The 19,114-nt window shown below is 43.3% G+C and overlaps 1 protein-coding gene across 19 annotated transcripts in view; it reads left to right on the top strand.

Moving 5' to 3' along the window:
• The window catches only part of FOXP2 (forkhead box P2), a 461,404-nt gene that overhangs the window by 192,655 nt on the left and 249,635 nt on the right, over positions 1 to 19,114 (top strand). For 2 of the 19 annotated variants that reach the window (XM_073573326.1, XM_073573327.1), the window contains one exon: positions 5,475 to 5,549. The exons of 16 other annotated variants lie outside the window; for them this stretch is intronic. In XM_073573326.1, coding sequence (XP_073429427.1) covers positions 5,514 to 5,549 — 36 coding nt within the window. In that variant the 5' untranslated portion in view covers positions 5,475 to 5,513. The remainder of the gene's footprint in view (positions 1 to 5,474; positions 5,550 to 19,114) is intronic. One more of the 19 variants, XM_073573329.1, reaches the window with a different exon arrangement.

Consider the following 19,114-nt stretch of genomic DNA (forward strand, 5'->3'; position numbering starts at 1 on the left):
GCAGGTAAGTACCGGGAGACGAGGTCACAGATGTATGGAGGACTCAGGTTGTGGATGGCTTTGTATGTCATGGTTACGGTTTTGAACTGGAGTCTTTGGGTAATGGGGAGCCAGTGCAGGGATTGACAGAGGGGAGAGGCTGGGGAATAGCGGGGGGACAGGTGGATTAGTCGGGCAGCAGAGTTTAGAATAGATTGGAGGGGTGCGAGAGTGTTAGAGGGGAGGCCACAGAGCAGGGGTATTAGATCCTTTCACAGAAAATACTTGGCATGAGAACATATTTCATGTTCAGTTTGGAGTGGGTATTAACAAGAATAAGGCGCACTTTTATATGTACACATTTATTTGTGGTTCTTTCCTTTTTTTCATGTCTATATTATTTTATTTTTTACTGTTTTCTTGTGAGCTGGATCTATATATATATATACATTTGTTTTCCCATACTAATTATTGCTGTGTATTTAGAGATAAGCGGCTAGGTGGGAGCGTTGCCTCCCTTTGATATTTTTACAGAAAAAGTTTTTCATAAAAGTTTTTTCAGATTAGAATTTTTCTCAAAAAAAAAAAAAATTGTAGATTCTTAGAAACTAGTTTGCGCTAATATATGATATCTATTTTATGGGAAGTTATCTCTGTAGATTATCATATAGTAACGATGTTAGCGGTACGAATATTGGGATCTGATTAATTCATATTAATATTTGGCAGTTAATTCTATGTAACAGATTTATGTTATTACAATCAGATGATTGCAATAATTTTTCCCATTCTATCCTATCTAGTCTTGTATTTTTGTGCTTATCTATATAATTCTGTATATTGGAAACTGTGTTTTTAATTAAATGTATGTAATCACGCAATTTTGGCATCAGCTGTGGAAGGAGGAGTAATTGAGTGACGAGATCTTTTTACGTTCGTCAAATCCATTCACCTATTGACCCGTTGAAGCTCTGGTTCAGAGCGAAACGGCCGTTGTCCGCTTTCTGTTTACTCCTGCTATCACTCCCCTGGCCAACATGTATCGCATGTGCCAATAAAGCAGCAGCATTTCTTCACCAGCCTGAAGAGTGCGGCCCATTTGTCTGCTCTTGGATTTGTACATTAGGGTAAGCGCACACGTTGCGGATTGTGCTGTGGATTTTTCCAAGAGGATTTGGCAAAATCCGCAAGTAAATCCACAGGTCAAAAGACCTGCTTTTTATCTGCGTATTAGCCTGCGGTTTTCCCCTACAGTATGACACCTGTACAATGGAGCAGGTATAAAACTGCTGCGGATTCCGCACAAAGAAATGATATGCTGTGGATTTGAAACCGCAGCAAATACACGTGGAAAAATCCGCAGCATGTGCATTGTGGTTTTTGTTTTCCATAGAAAATAAAGGTACTGTACAATGCAGCAGAAACTGCAGCGTGGGCAAATGCCCTTATTGTTCTCTGAGGCTAAATTTGCTACTGATTGGATTGGCTCCTGCCCCGATACTAATCATAAGAATAGAAGCTGGTGGTGGCGCTGTGTCCTGGGCTTCTTGGGCAAAGCTAGCAGTGACAGAATGGGTTTTATAAGCATATTGCCTGGCTGCGGCAGGGAGTAGTTATATTTCCCTCGCTGCAGCGTGCCTAATAGCCAGTACACATCCCGGCGGCCCGCCTGGCGACTGATTACCCTAGGTGCAGTTCCCTAACTGACCTGCAGGTAAGGGGGCACCACAGAGCCACAAGTTCCAAAACAGGAACTTGAGTGGGGTCATAAAATGGGATCCCTGACGAACTGGGGATAACCAAACATCCTGGTTCATGAGATATTGGTGGCAGCGGTGGGATACCAAAATATACCCCCCTGCAATTCCTGACACTGACAGACACAGAAAACCTTCTTGCCACAGCTCTCATTGATGTGCCATCCTGGATGAGCTGCACTACCTACATAGTAACATAGTTATTAAGGTTGAAGGAAGACTTTATGTCCATCTAGTTCAACCCATATCCTATCCTAACTTGCCCTAACATGTTGATCCAGAGGAAGGCAAAAAAAACCATGTAGCAAACAGTAAGCTTCATATTGGGGGAAAAAAATTCCTTCCCGACTCTACATACGGCAATCAGACTAGCTCCCTGGATCAACGCAATATTAAGGAAACTAGTGTATAATACCTGTAATATTATACTTTTCAAGAAAGGCATCCAGTCCCTTCTTAAATTTTATTAGGGAATCACTCATTACAACATCATATGGCAGAGAGTTCCATAGTCTCACTGCTCTTACAGTAAAGAATCCGCGTCTGTGAGTATGCTTAAACCTTTTTTCCTCCAGACGTAGAGGATGCCCCCTTGTCCCTGTCACAGGTCTAAGAGTAAAAAGATCATTAGAAAGGTCTTTGTATTGTCCCTGCATATATTTATACGTTGTAATAAGATCACCCCTAAGCCTTCGATTTTCCAAACTAAATAATCCCAAGTGTAATAACCTGTCTTGGTATTGCAGACCCCCTAGTTCCCTAATAACCTTGGTCGCTCTTCTCTGCACCCGCTCCAGTTCAGCTATGTCTTTCTTATACACCGGAGACCCGAACTGTACACAGTATTCTAAGTGTGGTCGCACTAGTGACTTATATAAAGGTAAAGTTATGTTCTCCTCATGAGCATCTATGCCTCTTTTAATGCATCCCATTATTTTATTTGCCTTTGCATCAGCTGCCTGACACTGGCCACTAAATGTGAGTTTGTCATCCACCCATACACCCAGGTCTTTTTCAGTGACAGTTTTGCCTAGTGTTTTAAAATTAAGCACATAATTATACATCTTGTTCGTTCTACCCAAGTGCATGACCTTACATTTATCCCCATTAAAGCTCATTTGCCATTTATCAGCCCAAGCTTCTAGTTTACATAAATCCTCCTGTACTATAAAATTGTCCTCCTCTGTGTTGATTACTCTGCAGAGTTTAGTGTCATCTGCAAATATTGAAATTCTACTCTCTTTGCCCCCTACAAGGTCATTAATAAATATGTTAAAAAGAAGCGGGCCCAAAACTGACCCCTGTGGTACCCCACTGCTAACCGTGACCCAGTCCGAGTGTGCTCCATTAATAACCACCATTTGTTTCCTATCCCTGAGCCAGCTCTTAACCCACCTACACATATTTTCCCCTATCCCCATTGTTCTCATTTTATGTATCAACCTTTTGTGTGGCACCGTATCAAAAGCTTTTGAAAAGTCCATGTACACCACGTCCACTGCATTCCCTTGGTCCAGTCCTGAATTTACCTCTTCATAAAAGCTTATCAGATTAGTCTAACAGGAACAGTCCCTTGTAAACCCATGTTGATATTGTGTCATGAGGTTATTCTTCTCCAGATACTCCAGTATAGTATCTCTTAGAAAACCCTCCAGGATTTTACCCACAGTTGAGGTTAAACTTACTGGCCTATAATTTCCAAGTTCAGTTTTTGTCCCCTTTTTGAATATTGGCACCACATTTGTTATACGCCAGTCCAGTGGTACAGACCCTGTTATTATGGAATCTTTAAAGATTAAAAATAATGGTCTATCTATGACTGTGCTTAATTTCTGCAGTACTTGGGGGTGTATCCCATCCGGGCCCGGGGATTTGTCAATTTTAGTGATTTTTAGATGCCGCCGTACTTCCTGCTGGGTTAAGCAGGTAACATTTAATGGAGAATTTTTATCCCTGATCGTGTTATCCGTCTTTGGATTTTCTTGTGTAAATACTGTTGAAAAAAGGCATTTAGCATATTGGCATTTTCCTCAAACCTGAGCCACTTGTGTGGGTTGTAGAGTCCATCTCATGCTGCCACGAGTGTGAAAGCACAACCAACATTCAAAAGTGACCAAAACATCAGCCAAAAAACTTTGGTACTGAGATGTGGTCTGTGGTCCCCACCTGCATAACCAATCCTTTATTGAATGTGTCTTGATAATTGCCAATAATTATAATATAAAAGTAAATGACTAGGATATAGTTCCTGGACCCAGGCGCATAATCTATGATGGAATCTCCAAATGTGAGCCATCTATTTTCAGTGGCGTAACTTGAAGCTTGTATGCTCCAATACAAACTCTTCAACAGGGTGCCCAAGTAACACAGGTCTCCAGGGCCCGAGTGTGATCGGAACCTTTGTACCTTTTATAGTTACATTCTGGCTGTTTACTTTTCAGCAAAGGTAGTTTTAGCCCTGCCAGCCAACCATCATTGCCCAGGAGTTACTGGAACATTCCCTGGCATGTAGTTATGTGACTAGGCATTTTTGATAATATTTTATAGTAGAAATGTATGGGAAGGGATGAAAATTTAGCCACATATATGCAATGTGAATTTAAATATGTTTTTATTAGACACAAATAAAAGAAAGCAATGCACAATTAGTACTTTGCCTTATTGTACTTGAAATAATAAATGGTTTTCTAATTATATGGATCATTGGCTGTATGTTGCATCTGTTTTGGGTGAGCAGTACATCTTCCTGTAATTCTTGTTACTTTTACCTATTATTGAATATTTTTATTGTGATGGTGTTGATACAAAAGTGAGTTAAAAAAAAGCCAGGAGCATTTTGAAATGAGAGATCTTTAGTTGTCTCTCGCTTCTTGCTATAAAACAGGAATTTTCACAGTAATCTAAAATCTTTCTTGTCTTCTCAATGTAGAAAGTATTGCTAGAGGCCAAACATTCTTGTACAGGTTATCTATAAGTAAGAAAAACATTCATGAGATCCTTTTAAGGACTAATAATGTTTTAAACACAACTGCTGTGTCTTGTGGGCCTTTCACTCATTAGACAGAAACAAACAATACATATAGCTGCAGAAAAACTGAAATAGAAATTTATGCCTATAGGTATAACCCATATTTTAAGTCATGTAGGAACATGCAACTTTATTCTAGTGGAAATGATAAAAGATCACTGCGCACAAACTCTGGAGGAAATTCTATTCAATGTTTTTTGCTGTTTATGCAGCATGTCCAGTTGGCTAGGTGTTGCTTGGAACCTTGTAAAGGGAACCTTTAAGTTTGGAGAAGCTGTGCAATCTGTAGGCAGCTTCTTATAGAGAAGGTGAAGCTGAACAGATTATGTAGGTGTATGGGGAAAAAAGATTCAACATAATTTTAATTTATTGTGAAATCGGTACTCTTTCTGGGCTTAGCAGTCAAGGGGGTGGTTCTAATCAGTGATCATCTTCCCCTGTATAACTTTGCATATAGTGATTAGATGTCCATCACTGATTAAGTCTGCCCACTCGACTGCTATACCCAGAATGAACAGGAATTTCATTTAATAAAAGACAAATCATATTGAATCTTTTTTTTTAACTTGTATATCAATTTGTTCATCTTTTCCTACAGTAAAGCATTCCACTTGTATACGTTATTATTAAGTTGACAAAGTTCATAGTAGTGATCATTACTTCTGCTGGGATCACCCAGGCTTAATTTAACTGCTAATTTTATCCTTTAGGCAAAAAGATAGAAAGATCTGAACATACCTACTTAGCTGATGACATCACATCCTACTTGGCTACACAACTGTAAGGTCCCTGAATTGTATCCAACTTACTGTATCAGCCAGAGTCACTTAAAAATGTATTGCATCTTTTACTCATTTAGAAATTAAATGTGCCATAGTTCATACATGTGAAATAAATCCAAACCTGCTTGATTTTTGTATGATTACATTGACCTTTTGGGATCTTTGGGCTACTTTTCCATGATGAGTTTTTGGTGAGTAGCCTAATTTTACTTAATTGGTGCAGAAATGGTGCATAAAATCTTCAACATCAAAGACTCGCCAAAAGCTCACAGTGGGACTGTAGTCTAAAGGCCCCGTCAAATACAGCGATCTCACTAGTGAGATTGCTGATGTTGTGACACATCAGCGATCTCGCCAGTGAGATCGCTGTGTGTGACAGGGGTCAGCGACCGGCCCCCCTGCCGGTTATTGCTGATCATGCAGCATCGGCCAGGGTCGTTTTTCGATCGCTGGTCTCCCGCTGGCCAGCGTGCATCGCTGCGTGTGGCAGTGAGAGACCAGCGATCAGCGACGCTGGATGCTGGTTTCTAATGTGAACATCGGGTATCCAGGAGCCGCGGCTGGTTTACACGCTGGTTTCCAAGGTAAACAGCGGGTATCCAGGAGTCGCGCGGCTCTTAGATACCCGATTTTTAGGCCTGTTTCACACTTCAGTTTTTCCTGTCAGTCCGAATCCGCCAAAATAGCGGAAAACGGATCCGCAGGCGGACTGACAGGAACGGGTGGCATCGGATCGGTGGATGTACGGATCCGCCGAAGTTGAAAAATTAAAGGAACCGCGCCTGTGAAAAAAAAAGTAAACATACTGTCGATGTAGCGCTGTCCGGGAGTGGGCATGGTGACGCAGGAGCTGTGGGCATGGCGGGATCAGCAGCGGTGAAGTAGCGGGAGCAGCAGCGGTGGTCGCTGTATCTCTTGGGTGCCGTAAAGGAGCGGCGATGTCGTGGAGGAGAGAGAGATTTTGCGGGACAGCAGCGGCGATGTGGAGGAGAGAGATCAGCAGGGGCGATGTGGAGGGGTATGTCGTGGAGGAGAGAGAGAGAGAGAATTTTATCCAGCAGCCAGACAGAAATGCGGGTTAATTTAGTAAATAGCTGATCCGGAGAACAAAATAACGTTACATGCGCCGTCCGCTCAGCCAAAATCTTGGCGGATCCGTACAAAAGCGGATCGAACGGACGACCATCCGTCAAGATCTGCCGATAATGCAAGTCTATGAGGAAAAAACGGATCCGCCAAGAAAAATGGCGGATCCGTTTTTTTATCAAATCGGCGGATCTTGACTGATGGTCACAAACGGAAGTGTGAAACAGGCCTTACCTTGGAAACCAGCGTGTACGCGGGTTTCCAAGGTAAACAGCGGGTATCCAGGAGCCGCGGCTCCTGGATACCCGACGTTTACATTAGAAACCAGCGTCCAGCGTCGCTTGTCCTGATCGCTGGAGGAGCTGTCTTGTGACAGCTCACCAGCGATCAGCCTAACTATGTCCCAGCGATCCCATCATGTCGGATCGTTGGTGGGATCGCTGGGACATCGTTATGTGTAACGGGGGCTTTAGCCTGCAATCCTACTATAAGCTTTTGGAGAGTTTTTGATGTTGCAAATTTTCTGCACCATTTCTGCACCTATTAAGTTACTTTCATCTTTTTCATTGCATATTTTATATATATTTTTTATCATGTTTTTGATGCTGCGGTTTTCATCTCTTTTTGGTGTGTCATGTTTTAAATAAATCTGCTCTGCTTTTGATACTCCTTGGTATTTGGTTTTGACAAAACTAAATGTTCATATTATTACATAATAAAAATGCACATGCATTTTTACTTGTGGATTTTCCACATTTAAGGCAAAATTCAGCGTACCTGGAAGAGAAATTGACATAGAAACACACATTGCAGGTCAGTTTATACTGAGTAAATAAAAGCACAGTGGGCATGAGATTTCTATCATATGCTACATTTTAGACACCTCTAAACTCCCCAAAAGCGCATTGCGGGCACACTTCTTCAGTAGTGCAACATGTCATTCTTGTCCTGCTGCCATAAATTGCTATGTGGATCTTGTCTAAAACTGTGCTGAAGTGTAGAGTAAGGGTACCGTCACATTTAGCGATGCACCAGCGATCCCGACAATGATACGACCCGGTCAGGATCGCTGGTGCATCGCTAAATGGTCGCTAGTGAGCTGCCAAACAGGCAGCTCTCACCAGCGATGCAGCAGCGGTCGGCGGTCGTCACTTACCTGTTAGAAGTGGCGATGAAGGCGTCCTCCCGCCCATGTCCATGCATCGCAGGAAGCCGCCTCCGAGAAACAGCCCAGGACGTTCTCGCGCGATCAGCGATAGCCAGCGGGGGAGCCGGTCGGAGGTAAGTATCACACAGCGATATCGCTAGCAATATCGCTGCTGCGTCAAAAAATCGGTGACGCTTAAGCGATATCGCTAGCGATCTCGCTTAGTGTGACGGGGTCTTTAGTTAAGGCACCAGCAGAGGTTTACACTATTTCATCCTTTATGTTGTCACTTGGCTGAAGTGGTCGTCTAAACATGTATATTGATTGCAGTCACTCTGAATATTTGGGAACCATATGGCTTCTTTTAACTGCTAATTTTATTCTATAGGAAAATGATATGTTTGGGGGCACTAGTACTCTTGGAGGGATACCCGCCGCACAACAAAACAACACCCAACATTGTTGTAAATCAAATACAAAATATTAAAATATGTTTGTGCTGAAATATTCATACTAATCCAGGAACCAACCTGGTTGCAAGACTATGAACCACCAGGGTACCAAAATAAATTGCAGATGAATAAAAAGTATTACAAATATATATGTATAAAAAAATATGTGTTACAGAAACACTGAAGATAATCATCAATTAAAAATATGCATATATACATCAAATCTGTGCAACAGAATACTGCGATTCACATGAATAAGGCAGGGGCATGGTCATTTCCTTGTAGTTGAACAGGGTCAGGGTTCCATTGCTTGGATAGTAAGGAACTATCCTTCCCACATGCGATATTCCATATTTCTTAAAATCAAGAGTGTAATTGATCACTACCAACAGTTAGTTTTTAGAGAACTGTCCCGGCCGGTGACAGTCTCTCAGGTTACTCACTGCTCCCTCGGTGCGCCAGCGTTCTTCACAGCGCGGTTCACAGCGTTGTGCCGCCAACTTCAGGATAGTTACAGGACCTTTGTGACGTCAAAAGTCACGTGATAGGATCCAGTGAGTGACACGGACCAATTCCTTCCTACCGGTTTCGGAAGTATATGGCTTCCTTCATCAGGGATGGTCCGTCATTGGAATGGTTGTCTTTTAAACCTGCGGTTCTAATCTTAATGTGTTAACCTGTTCAGCGCTACCCCTATATTCAATTAAACGCAAAGAGCTCAACTTCTGAGTTAAGTCCCCTTGGGATTAGGGAGTCTAAATTGAAAATCCATTGACTTTCGGAGCGAGACATTTTTTTAATAAAATCCCCCCCCTCCAATCTTTCCGGACGATTTGTAAGCCAGTAATTATAGTGCCAGTAGTAGATCCCCTGTGATGGTCTGCATAATGCTTTGACAATGGGTGTCCATTGAACTTGCGTCTTATATTTCTTAGGTGTTCATTTATCCGTACACTTAGTGGGCGCTTAGTTCTCCCCACATATAATTTTCCACATGGTCATTTGAGTGCATTGATAACACCTACTGTGTTACATGAGATATGATCACGAATAACAAATTCCGTGTTTATATTAGACACAGTATGTTGTTTCATGGTTTTTAGAGTTTTGCAGGCTTTGCACTTGCGGCATGGATAGGAACCAGGTTCATTAAAAAAGCCCATACTCGTTGTTCTGGCCTTATACTGATTAGATGTCGATGACGCTACATGGTACCCAATATTTTTTGCTTTTCTGTAGATAAATTTTGGATGCTCAGGTAACAATTCACCTATTGTTTTATCCTCTTTCAGTTATTCCCCAATATTTCCCACAATATTGCGGAGAATATGTGTGTTCGCATTATGTTGGGTTATAATAGAAAAGTCACTCTGATTATTATTCAGTTGGTCCTCATTTTTATCATCCTTCTCATTTTTCTCCCGAATTAGGGTTTCTCTTGGTCTTTTTTGTACTCTACCACTCTCCTCAGTAAGAAACTGTTCGTCATAACCCCTGTTTTTAAATTTAGTGGTTAGAAGCTCTTCAGTTTTATAATCTTGGTCCCTAGAACAGTTCCTGTGACCATGTATAAACTGGCTTTTGGGGATGTTAATAAGCCAGTGTGGTAAATGGCAGCTATTTAGAGAGATATAATTATTACAGTCAGTTGGCTTGTGATATGTACGTGTGTGGACCAATCCATTATCAATAAAAATATTTAAGTCTAAAAAATTAATAGATTCTGTGCTGGTGGTCCCCGTAAAGTTTAAAAAATAATCATTTTAATTAATATCAATTAAAAATTCTGCAAGAGTGTCCGGGCCACCAGACCATATAAAAATAACGTCATCTATGAAGCGGCGCCATAGGACCAGGTTCGCACGCAGCACCTGAAAGATGGGAAAGAGATTCTACAAATTTTAAATAATATGCAGTGGCAGGAACACTTCATTTTGGGAACATTAGACATAACCTCCCTCTGTACAGTGATTCAGCACAAAAAGGGTCAGGAAGCAGCCACATACTTCCTAAATAGGCTTACCACACTACTGCAGGATCAAATTTATTTTATATCAGACTGTATGCAGTTTATTTTAACTGTAACTTAATTTTAACAATTATTTCCAACATGAGGCGGACTACTATGCCCAGCAATGGGGGACGGCCATGGGGACCAGGTTCGCACCCAGTTATGCTAACCTCTATGTGGGGAGATGGGAGGACCAAACCATCTACCCTGGGGGGTGCTGCATGCGAACCTGGTCCTATGGCGCCGCTTCATAGATGACGTTATTTTTATATGGTCAGGTGGCCCAGAGACTCTTGCAGAATTTTTAATTGATATTAATAAAAATGATTATTTTTTAAACTTTACGGGGACCACCAGCACAGAATCTATTAATTTTTTAGACTTAAATATTTTTATTGATACTGGATTGGTCCACACACGTACATATCACAAGCCAACTGATTGTAATAATTATGTCTCTCTAAATAGCTGCCATTTACCACACTAGCTTATTAACGTCCCCAAAAGCCAGTTTATACGTGCTCACAGGAACTGTTCTAGGGACCAAGATTATAAAATTGAAGTAGAGCTTCTAACCACTAAATTTAAAAACAGGGGTTATGACGAACAGTTTCTTACTGAGGAGAGTAGTAGAATACAAAAAAGACCAAGAGAAACCCTAATTCAGGAGAAAATGAGAAGGATAATAAAAATGAGGACCAAGTGAATAATAATCAGAGTGACTTTTCTATTATAACCCAATATAATGCGAACACACATATTCTCCGCAATATTGTGGGGAAATATTGGGGAATACTGCAAGAGGATAAAACAATAGGGTGAATTGTTAACTGAGCATCCAAAATTTATCTACAGAAAAGCAAAAAACATTGGGTACCTTGTAGCGTCATCGACATCTAATCAGTATAAGGCCAGAACAACGAGTATGGGCTTTTTTAATGAACCTGGTTTCTATCCATGCCGCAAGTGCAAAGCCTGCAAAACTCTAAAAACCATGAAACAACATACTGTGTCTAATATAAACACGGAATTTGTTATTCGTGATCATATTTCATGTAAAACAGTAGGTGTTATCTATGCACTCAAATAAATGCCCATGTGGAAAATTATATGTGGGGAGAACTAAGCGCCCACTAAGTGTACGGATAAATGAACACCTAAGAAATATAAAACGCAAGTTCAATGGACACCCATTGTCAAAGCATTATGCAGACCATCACATTGGATCTACTGCTGGCACTATAATTACTGGCTTACAAATCGTCCGGAAAGATAGGAGGGGAGGGGATTTTATTAAAAAATGTCTCGCGCTGAAAGTCAATGGATTTTCAATTTAGACTCCCTAATCCCAAGGGGACTTAACTCAGAAGTTGAGCTCTTTGCGTTTAATTGAATATAGGGGTAGCGCTGAACGGGTTAACACATTAAGATTAGAGCCGCAGGTTTAAAAGACAACCATTCCAACGACGGACCATCCCTGATGAAGGAAGCCGTGTACTTCCGAAACCGGTAGGAAGGAATTGGTCCGTGTCACTCACTGGATTCTATCACGTGACTTTTGACGTCATGAAGATCCTGTAACAATCCTTAAGTCGGCGGCACAGGGCTGTGAACCACGCTGTGAAGAACGCTGGCGCACCGAGGGAGCAGTGAGTAACCTGAGAGACTGTCACTGGCCGGGACAGTTCTCTAAAAACTAACTGTTGGTAGAGCTCAACTACGCTCTTGATTTTAAGAAATATAGAATATCGCATGTGGGAAGTGTCATGTTCCCAGTGCAGGTTTTTGAGCTGCATGTCAGAGGTTAATGTCTGGAGCTCAGTGCAGGTTTTGACCTGCAAGCCTAGGGTTAATGATTGTGGCCTCTTTCTGGTCCTGAGAGAGCTTCTTAAACCCCTGGGAAGCTCCAATCCCTGCCAGTTATACTTTTGCCTTTGGCCGAGTGTGCTGACCTCTGTGTGCCTGTGCCTGTTCGTTGTTATAGCTTGTTTTTATGGTTCTGACCCGGTTCTGTTTCCCGTTGTGAGTTTGCCTGTTGATTCTGTACTGTGCTATCCTCTCTGTGTATGACTCATTGCCTGTGATCTGACTACTCTCTGCTCACCCCTCTTATACCTTGCAGCTATCTCTGTGTATGACTCATTGGCTACGTCCTGACTATCCTCCCTGTCTATGCCCCATGTTAACTTTGTCTCGCAGTTACCCTGCTAGGAGTTCTCTTGCAGCTCCTAGCTCTCTGGAGTTTAGGCCACGCCCCTAGCAGTCTCGTGCTTCAGGTCCTGCGGCTCTGAATTACGCATCTACTCGGCTGCTGCCCTCTCCACAGGTATCTTTGAGCACAGTTCGCTTTACTCCGGACATGCGCACTGGCTCAGTGAGCAAGTTCAGTGCGGTGTTTCTGACATTATAACTGGCCTGCTATTTATTTTCTTTCCTGACTTCTGCAGCATGGACCCAATGTGTGCTTTATCTGAGCAGGTGAAATGCTTGACTCAGTCACTGCAGAAGCTTAGTTTGGAACACCAAGCTCTGGCCCAGTCCCAACGGCGGGATGAGGACTCAGTTCAGGGGGTACTTTCCGCAGGCTTCCAGCAGGTGGGAAATAGAGATGTCTTTTTAGTCCCACCCGAATCCCCGGTTAAATTGCCAGATACGTTTTCTGGTAACAAAGATGATTTCAGAGTATTTAAGGAGGGCTGTAAGCTCTTTTTCTCTTTGAGACCCCACTCCTCTGGGGATGAGAAACAGAGGGTGGGGGTGGTTATGTCCCTGCTTAGGGGATCCCCACAAGCCTGGGCATTTTCACTTTCCTCTTCTGCCCCTGAGAGAATGTCTGTGGATGCGTTTTTTGAAGCCTTAGGGCTTATTTATGATGAGCCTGATAGAGTGCGTTTGGCTGAGGACAAGGTGATGAGTGTCTGTCAGGGGGAGCACTCGGCTGAATGGTTCTGTACTGAACTCAGACATTGGGCAGCAGAGATTTCCTGGAGTGATGCCGCCCTTCGGGGGCTGTTCCGTAGAGGCCTGTGTGAACGTCTGAAGGATGCTTTGGCACTCCATCCTCCACCTGACTCCCTGGAGGATGCCATTACCCAAGCGGTTCGCAGACTGCAGGCTAGAGGCGTTATGCAACGGGAAACACCATTATTCTTCAGTGGAGATGAGACCCGGACTCTTCCTGTGGCTATGGAGGTGAGCGCTGTCACCTGTGAGGAAAAGGAAAGAAGATGCCGCCGGGAGAAGCAGTTGTGCTTCTATTGTGGGGAATCTGGACACTGGAAGAAGGACTGCCCCTCTTGTCCGTCATCCTCCAAGATGGCGGGAAATGACTAGGTCTGGGTGGTAGTCGATGAGGCTACCCAGACCTTCAGGCACAATTTTCCTCACGTGCAAAAATGGTGCTGCAGGTGGAACTGGAACTTGGTAATGGTCCGGTTCAGACTACTGCTTTTGTTGACTGTGGTTCTGCTGTGAACCTGATTGATACCAAAGTTATGACTCTTAATAAGATAGAGACAGTCAGGCTTCAGGATCCTGTTAAACTTGTGGCAGTTGACTCGTCTCCTCTTACCCAGAACGGTATCTGTTGCAGGTCTGAACTTTTTTCTCTAAAAGTGGGTTCCACTCATGTGGAAAAACTAAGTTGTCTTGTGCTAGATAACTTGCCTGCAGGACTGGTACTGGGGATGCCTTGGCTTCAATGCCATAATCCTACCATTGATTGGGTTACAGGGGAGATCACTCAATGAGGATGTACGGATAAATGTAACCTGGGACATCTTGTTAACGCTGTTAAATCCGTATCTGTGTCGTCTGTCGGTCTGGAAGGTATTCCGGAGTACCTGAAGGATTTTGAAGACGTTTTTTCCGAAAGTGAGGCTGAGGCGCTGCCACCACATAGACCCTACGATTGTGCCATTGATTTAGTACCCGGAGCCAAGTTACCTAAGGCTCGATTGTTCAATTTGTCTGGGCCTGAGCGCCAAGCCATGAAGGAGTGCATAGCTGAGAGTCTCCGCAAAGGGCATATCAGGCCTTCTGTGTCACCTGTGGCAGCAGGATTCTTCTTTGTGAAGAAGAAAGATGGTGGTTTGCGGCCGTACCTCAACTTTCGGGAACTGAACAATATAACGGTTAGGAACACTTACCCGCTTCCCCTCATCCCAGACTTATGTAACCAGTTAGCTGGGGCCCAATGGTTCTCCAAGTTAGATCTGCGGGGGGCCTACAATCTGATAAGGGTTCGGGAAGGGGACAAGTGGAAAACTGCGTTCCTCACATCAGATGGACTCTTTGAGAACCTGGTAATGCCGTTTGGGTTAACCAATGCACCCGCTATTTTCCAGAATTTCATCAATGTTGTGTTTTCTGACCTGATAGTCCGTTTTGTTATTGTTTATTTGGATGACATTTTGGTGTATTCCCCGGACAGCCAATCTCACTTGCAACATCTACAGACAGTTCTCCAGGGACTCAGGGAGAACCAATTGTTTGCTAAATTGGAAAAATGTTCATTTTTTGTATAGGAACTGTCTTTTTTGGGGTTGATTGTGTCCTGTGAGGGGTTTCGTATGGATCCTAAGAAGGTGCTGGCGATCGCTTACTGGGTTCAGCCTCAAGAGCTCAAGGGGCTCCAGGGCTTCTTAGGATTTGCAAACTATTATCGAAGATTCATTAAAGGTTTCTCACAAGTGGTTAAACCACTCACGGATCTTACCCAGAAGGGGGCTGATGGAAAAAATTGGTCTGTACTCGCTAAGGAGTCCTCAGCGATTAAGAAATGTTTCATGTCTGCCCCCGTGTTGGTACAACCAGACCCGTCCAAACCATTCATTGTGGAGGTGGATACTTCTGAAGTGGGGGTGAGGGCTGTGCTGTCCCAGGGTCCGGCCACCCTTACCAATCTCAAACCCTGTGCCTTCTTCTCCAAGAAGTTCTCTTCAGCCGAGAAAAACTATGATGTAGACAATAGAGAACTTGTTGCGGTCAAGCTGGCTTTTGAGGAATGGAGGCACTTTTTGGAAGGGGCTGCTCACCCTATCACGGTTGTCACGGATCACAAAAATTTGGCATACCTTGAATCTGCTAAGAGGCTTACTCCTAGACAAGCCCGTTGGTCACTTTTTTTCACGATTTCAGTTCTCCATTACTTTTCGACCGGGGTCCAAAAGTGTTAAAGTGGATGCCCTGTCCAGAAGTTTTGACCCAGTGTCTCCCCCTGAGCCGCCGTCCTTCATTCTTCCCCCAGGGGTGGTAGTGGCGAGGGTCTCAACTGAGTTGGAACAAGAAATTCTAAGGGCTCAGGCCCTAGCTCCGGCAACCAGGCCAGGGGATAAACTGTTTGTTCCAGATTCATTGCAGCCTAGACTTCTGCAGGAGTTTCATGAGTTTAGGCTGAGTGCTCATCCAGGTATCACGGCCACTAGAGAGGCAGTAGCCAGGGGTGTTTGGTGGCCTTCATTAAGGTCCGATGTCAAGGAATTTGTTTCTGCTTGTTGCGTGTGTGCCCGTTTCAAAAGCTTGCATAACCGGCCGGCTGGGGAACTCATACCTTTACCGGTTCCTGATAGGCCATGGACTCATCTTTCCATGGATTTTATTACCGGCCTTCCACCTTCCAGGGGCAATACCGTGATCTGGGTGGTGGTGCATAGGTTTTCTAAACACCCATTTCATTCCCTTGGCAGCATTACCCTCAGCAGAGACATTATCAAGGTTGTTTGTGCAGCATGTGGTCCGATTGCATGGGGTACCCCTGAATGTTGTGTCTGACAGAGGTGTGCAGTTTGTGGCCAAATTTTGGAGGGCGTTCTGTATGAAATTGGGCATCTCACTCTCCTTCTCGTCGGCATATCACCCGGAGAGTAATGGTCAGACAGAACGCACCAATCAATCCCTGGAACAAATTCTCAGGTGTCTGACCTCCGCCAGACAGGAGGACTGGTGTGATGCGTTACCGTTGGCGGAATTCGCTTTTAACAACCGGGTGAGTCAGTCCACCAACATGTCCCCATTCCTGATTAACTATGGGTTTAATCCGCATTTTGGGGAGTTTTGACGGGTGGATTCTGGTTGTCCAGGGGTAGAGGGGTCCGTTCAACGGTTAAAAAACCTCTGGGCTGAAGTCCAGTGTAATATCTTTCGGGCCCAGGCGAAGTACAAATATTTTGCTGACAAAAAGAGAGCCTCGGGAGACATGTTTCAGGTGGGAGAGAAGGTTTGGCTTTCCACACGTAACATCAACTTAAAGGTACCATCAGCTAAGTTGGGATCAAAGTTCATTGGTTCGTACGAGATTATGGAGATAGTCAACCCAGTGGCATATAGGTTGCATCTCCTCGCCTCCTTAAAAATATCCAATGTGTTCCATAAATCTCTGTTGAAATCCGTAGGGTCTGTCAAAGAGGACTCCTAGCCTGTTGTTCCTCCAGTGCTGGTGGAGGGTCAATTGGAGTATGAGGTCAGACATATTGTGGACTCTCGGCGGGTGCGCCGCTCTTTGCAGTACCTGGTCCACTGGAAGGGATATGGACCAGAGGAACGCACATGGGTCCCTGCTCGCTCTGTACATGCAGATCGCCTCGTTCGGGCTTTCCATGCCAAGTACCCGGGGAAGCCTGGGGGTCCAGAGGCCACCCGTTGAGAGGGGGGTACTGTCAAGATCCCAGTGCAGGTTTTTGAGTTGCACGTCAGGGGTTAATGTCTGGAGCTCAGTGCAGGTTTTGACCTGCACACCTGGGGTTAATGATTGTGGCCTCTTTCTGGTTCTGGGAGAGCTTCTTAAACCCCTGGGAAGCTCCAATCGCTACCTGTTATACTTTTGCCTTTGGCCGAGTGTGCTGACCTCTGTGTGCCTGTGCCTGTTCGTTGTTATAGCTTGTTTATATGGTTCTGACCCGGTTCTGTTTCCCGTTGTGAGTTTGCCTGTTGATTATGTACTGTGCTATCTTCTCTGTGTATGACTCGTTGCCTGTGATCTGACTACTCTCTGCTCACCCCTCTTGTACCTTGCAGCTATCTCTGTGTATGACTCATTGGCTACGTCCTGACTATCCTCCCTGTCTATGCCCCATGGTAACTTTGTCTCGCAGTTACCCTGCTAGGAGTTCTCTTGCAGCTCCTAGCTCTCTGGAGTTTAGGCCACGCACCTAGCAGTCACATGCTTCAGGTCCTGCGGCTCTGAAGTACGCATCTACTCGGCTGCTGCCCGCTCCTCAGGTGTCTTTCAGCACAGTTCGCTTTACTCAGGACCCGCGCACTGGCTCAGTGAGCAAGTTCTGTGCTGTGTTTCTGACAGGAAGGATAGTTCCTTACTATTATTCTGAATCTGCACCCTACTATTCATCTGTCTCCACACCCTCCATGCACATGATAACTGCACTTGTTACTTGTCTATTGCACTTAAACACACGGGCTGATGACCGGATCATGCAGCTTTATATGAAAATCCCTATTTATTATAATTGCCAGACCTGAATTAACAAGCACTTCTCACCTACTGTGTCCCCCCATTTCCTTGTAGATTGTAAGCTTGCGAGCAGGGACCTCACTCCTAATGTCACTGTTTGAATTGTCTTAACTTGTATTGAATTTATTGTCTGTACATGTCCCCGCTTAATTGTAAAGTGCTGCGGAATATGTTGGCGCTATATAAATAAAAATTATTATTATTAAATTATTATTACTATCCAAGCAATGGAACCCTGACCCTGTTCAACTACAAGGGAATGACCGTGTCCCTGCCTTATTCATGTGAATCGCAGTATTCTGTTGCACAGATTTGAGGTATATATGCATATTTTTAATTGATGACTATATGCAGTGTTTCTGTAACACATATTTTTGTTATACATATATATTTGTAATACTTTATTCATCTACAATTTATTTTGGTACCGTGGTGGTTCATAGTCTTGCAACCAAGTTGGTTCCTGGATTAGTGTGGATATTTCAGCACAAACATATTTTAATATTTTGTAATTTTATTCTATAACAGCAAAAATATCAGAGTTAAAAAACATACTTAAGTTGTACTATCATATCCAAGTTTGCTACAAAATTGAGATACAACTGAATTCTAACCCAAACTAATTGCATCAGCATCTTCACCATAGAACAGGACTTGTTTAGATTATTGCATATTTTTTAAATTGTTTAACATTTTGCAGGCCTTCTACACTTTAGGAAAATTATGCTAAATTTGCGTAACGTGAAACACAAAGATCCATATTTTGAAATTTTTGAGTTTTTTAAAAAAATCCACTGAATTAAATTTGCCTATCTAATTAGCAATGTGACGTACTAGAGGAATTAAAAGTGTAGCCTGGTGCAGGGCTACAATTTTGTTTCTGGTGTCCTTCGACAGCTCTTTGGTCTTCACCATAGTGGAGTTTGGAGTGTGACTGTTTGAGGTTGTGGACAGGTGTCTTTTATACTGATAACAAGATCAAACAGGTGCCATTACTACAGGTAATGAGTGGAGGACAGAGCAGCCTCTTAAAGAAGAAGTTACAGGTCTGTCAGAGCCAGAAATCTTGCATGTTTTTAGGTGACCAATTACTTATTTTCCACCATAATTTGAAAAATAAATTTTGCCATATCAGACAAGGTGATTTTCTGAATTGGTTTTCTCATTTTCAGTCTCATAGTTGTGGTCTACCTATGATGACAATTGCAGGCCTCTCTCATCTTTTTAAGTGGGAGAACTTGCACAATTGGTGGCTGACTAAATTCTTTTTTCCCCCCTGTATTGTCATACACCTAAGCACCACATCCACTATGTATACAAATACTTAGTACAGCAATGCTACTAGATGATAAAGGTTCAAATGGAACATAGTGGATTTACATGGACACAATCAGATGTACAATA

The sequence above is a fragment of the Dendrobates tinctorius genome, unplaced genomic scaffold, assembly GCF_039654945.1.
Source record: "Dendrobates tinctorius isolate UK_male_01 unplaced genomic scaffold, ASM3965494v1 ptg000035l, whole genome shotgun sequence".
Lineage (NCBI taxonomy): Eukaryota > Metazoa > Chordata > Amphibia > Anura > Dendrobatidae > Dendrobates > Dendrobates tinctorius.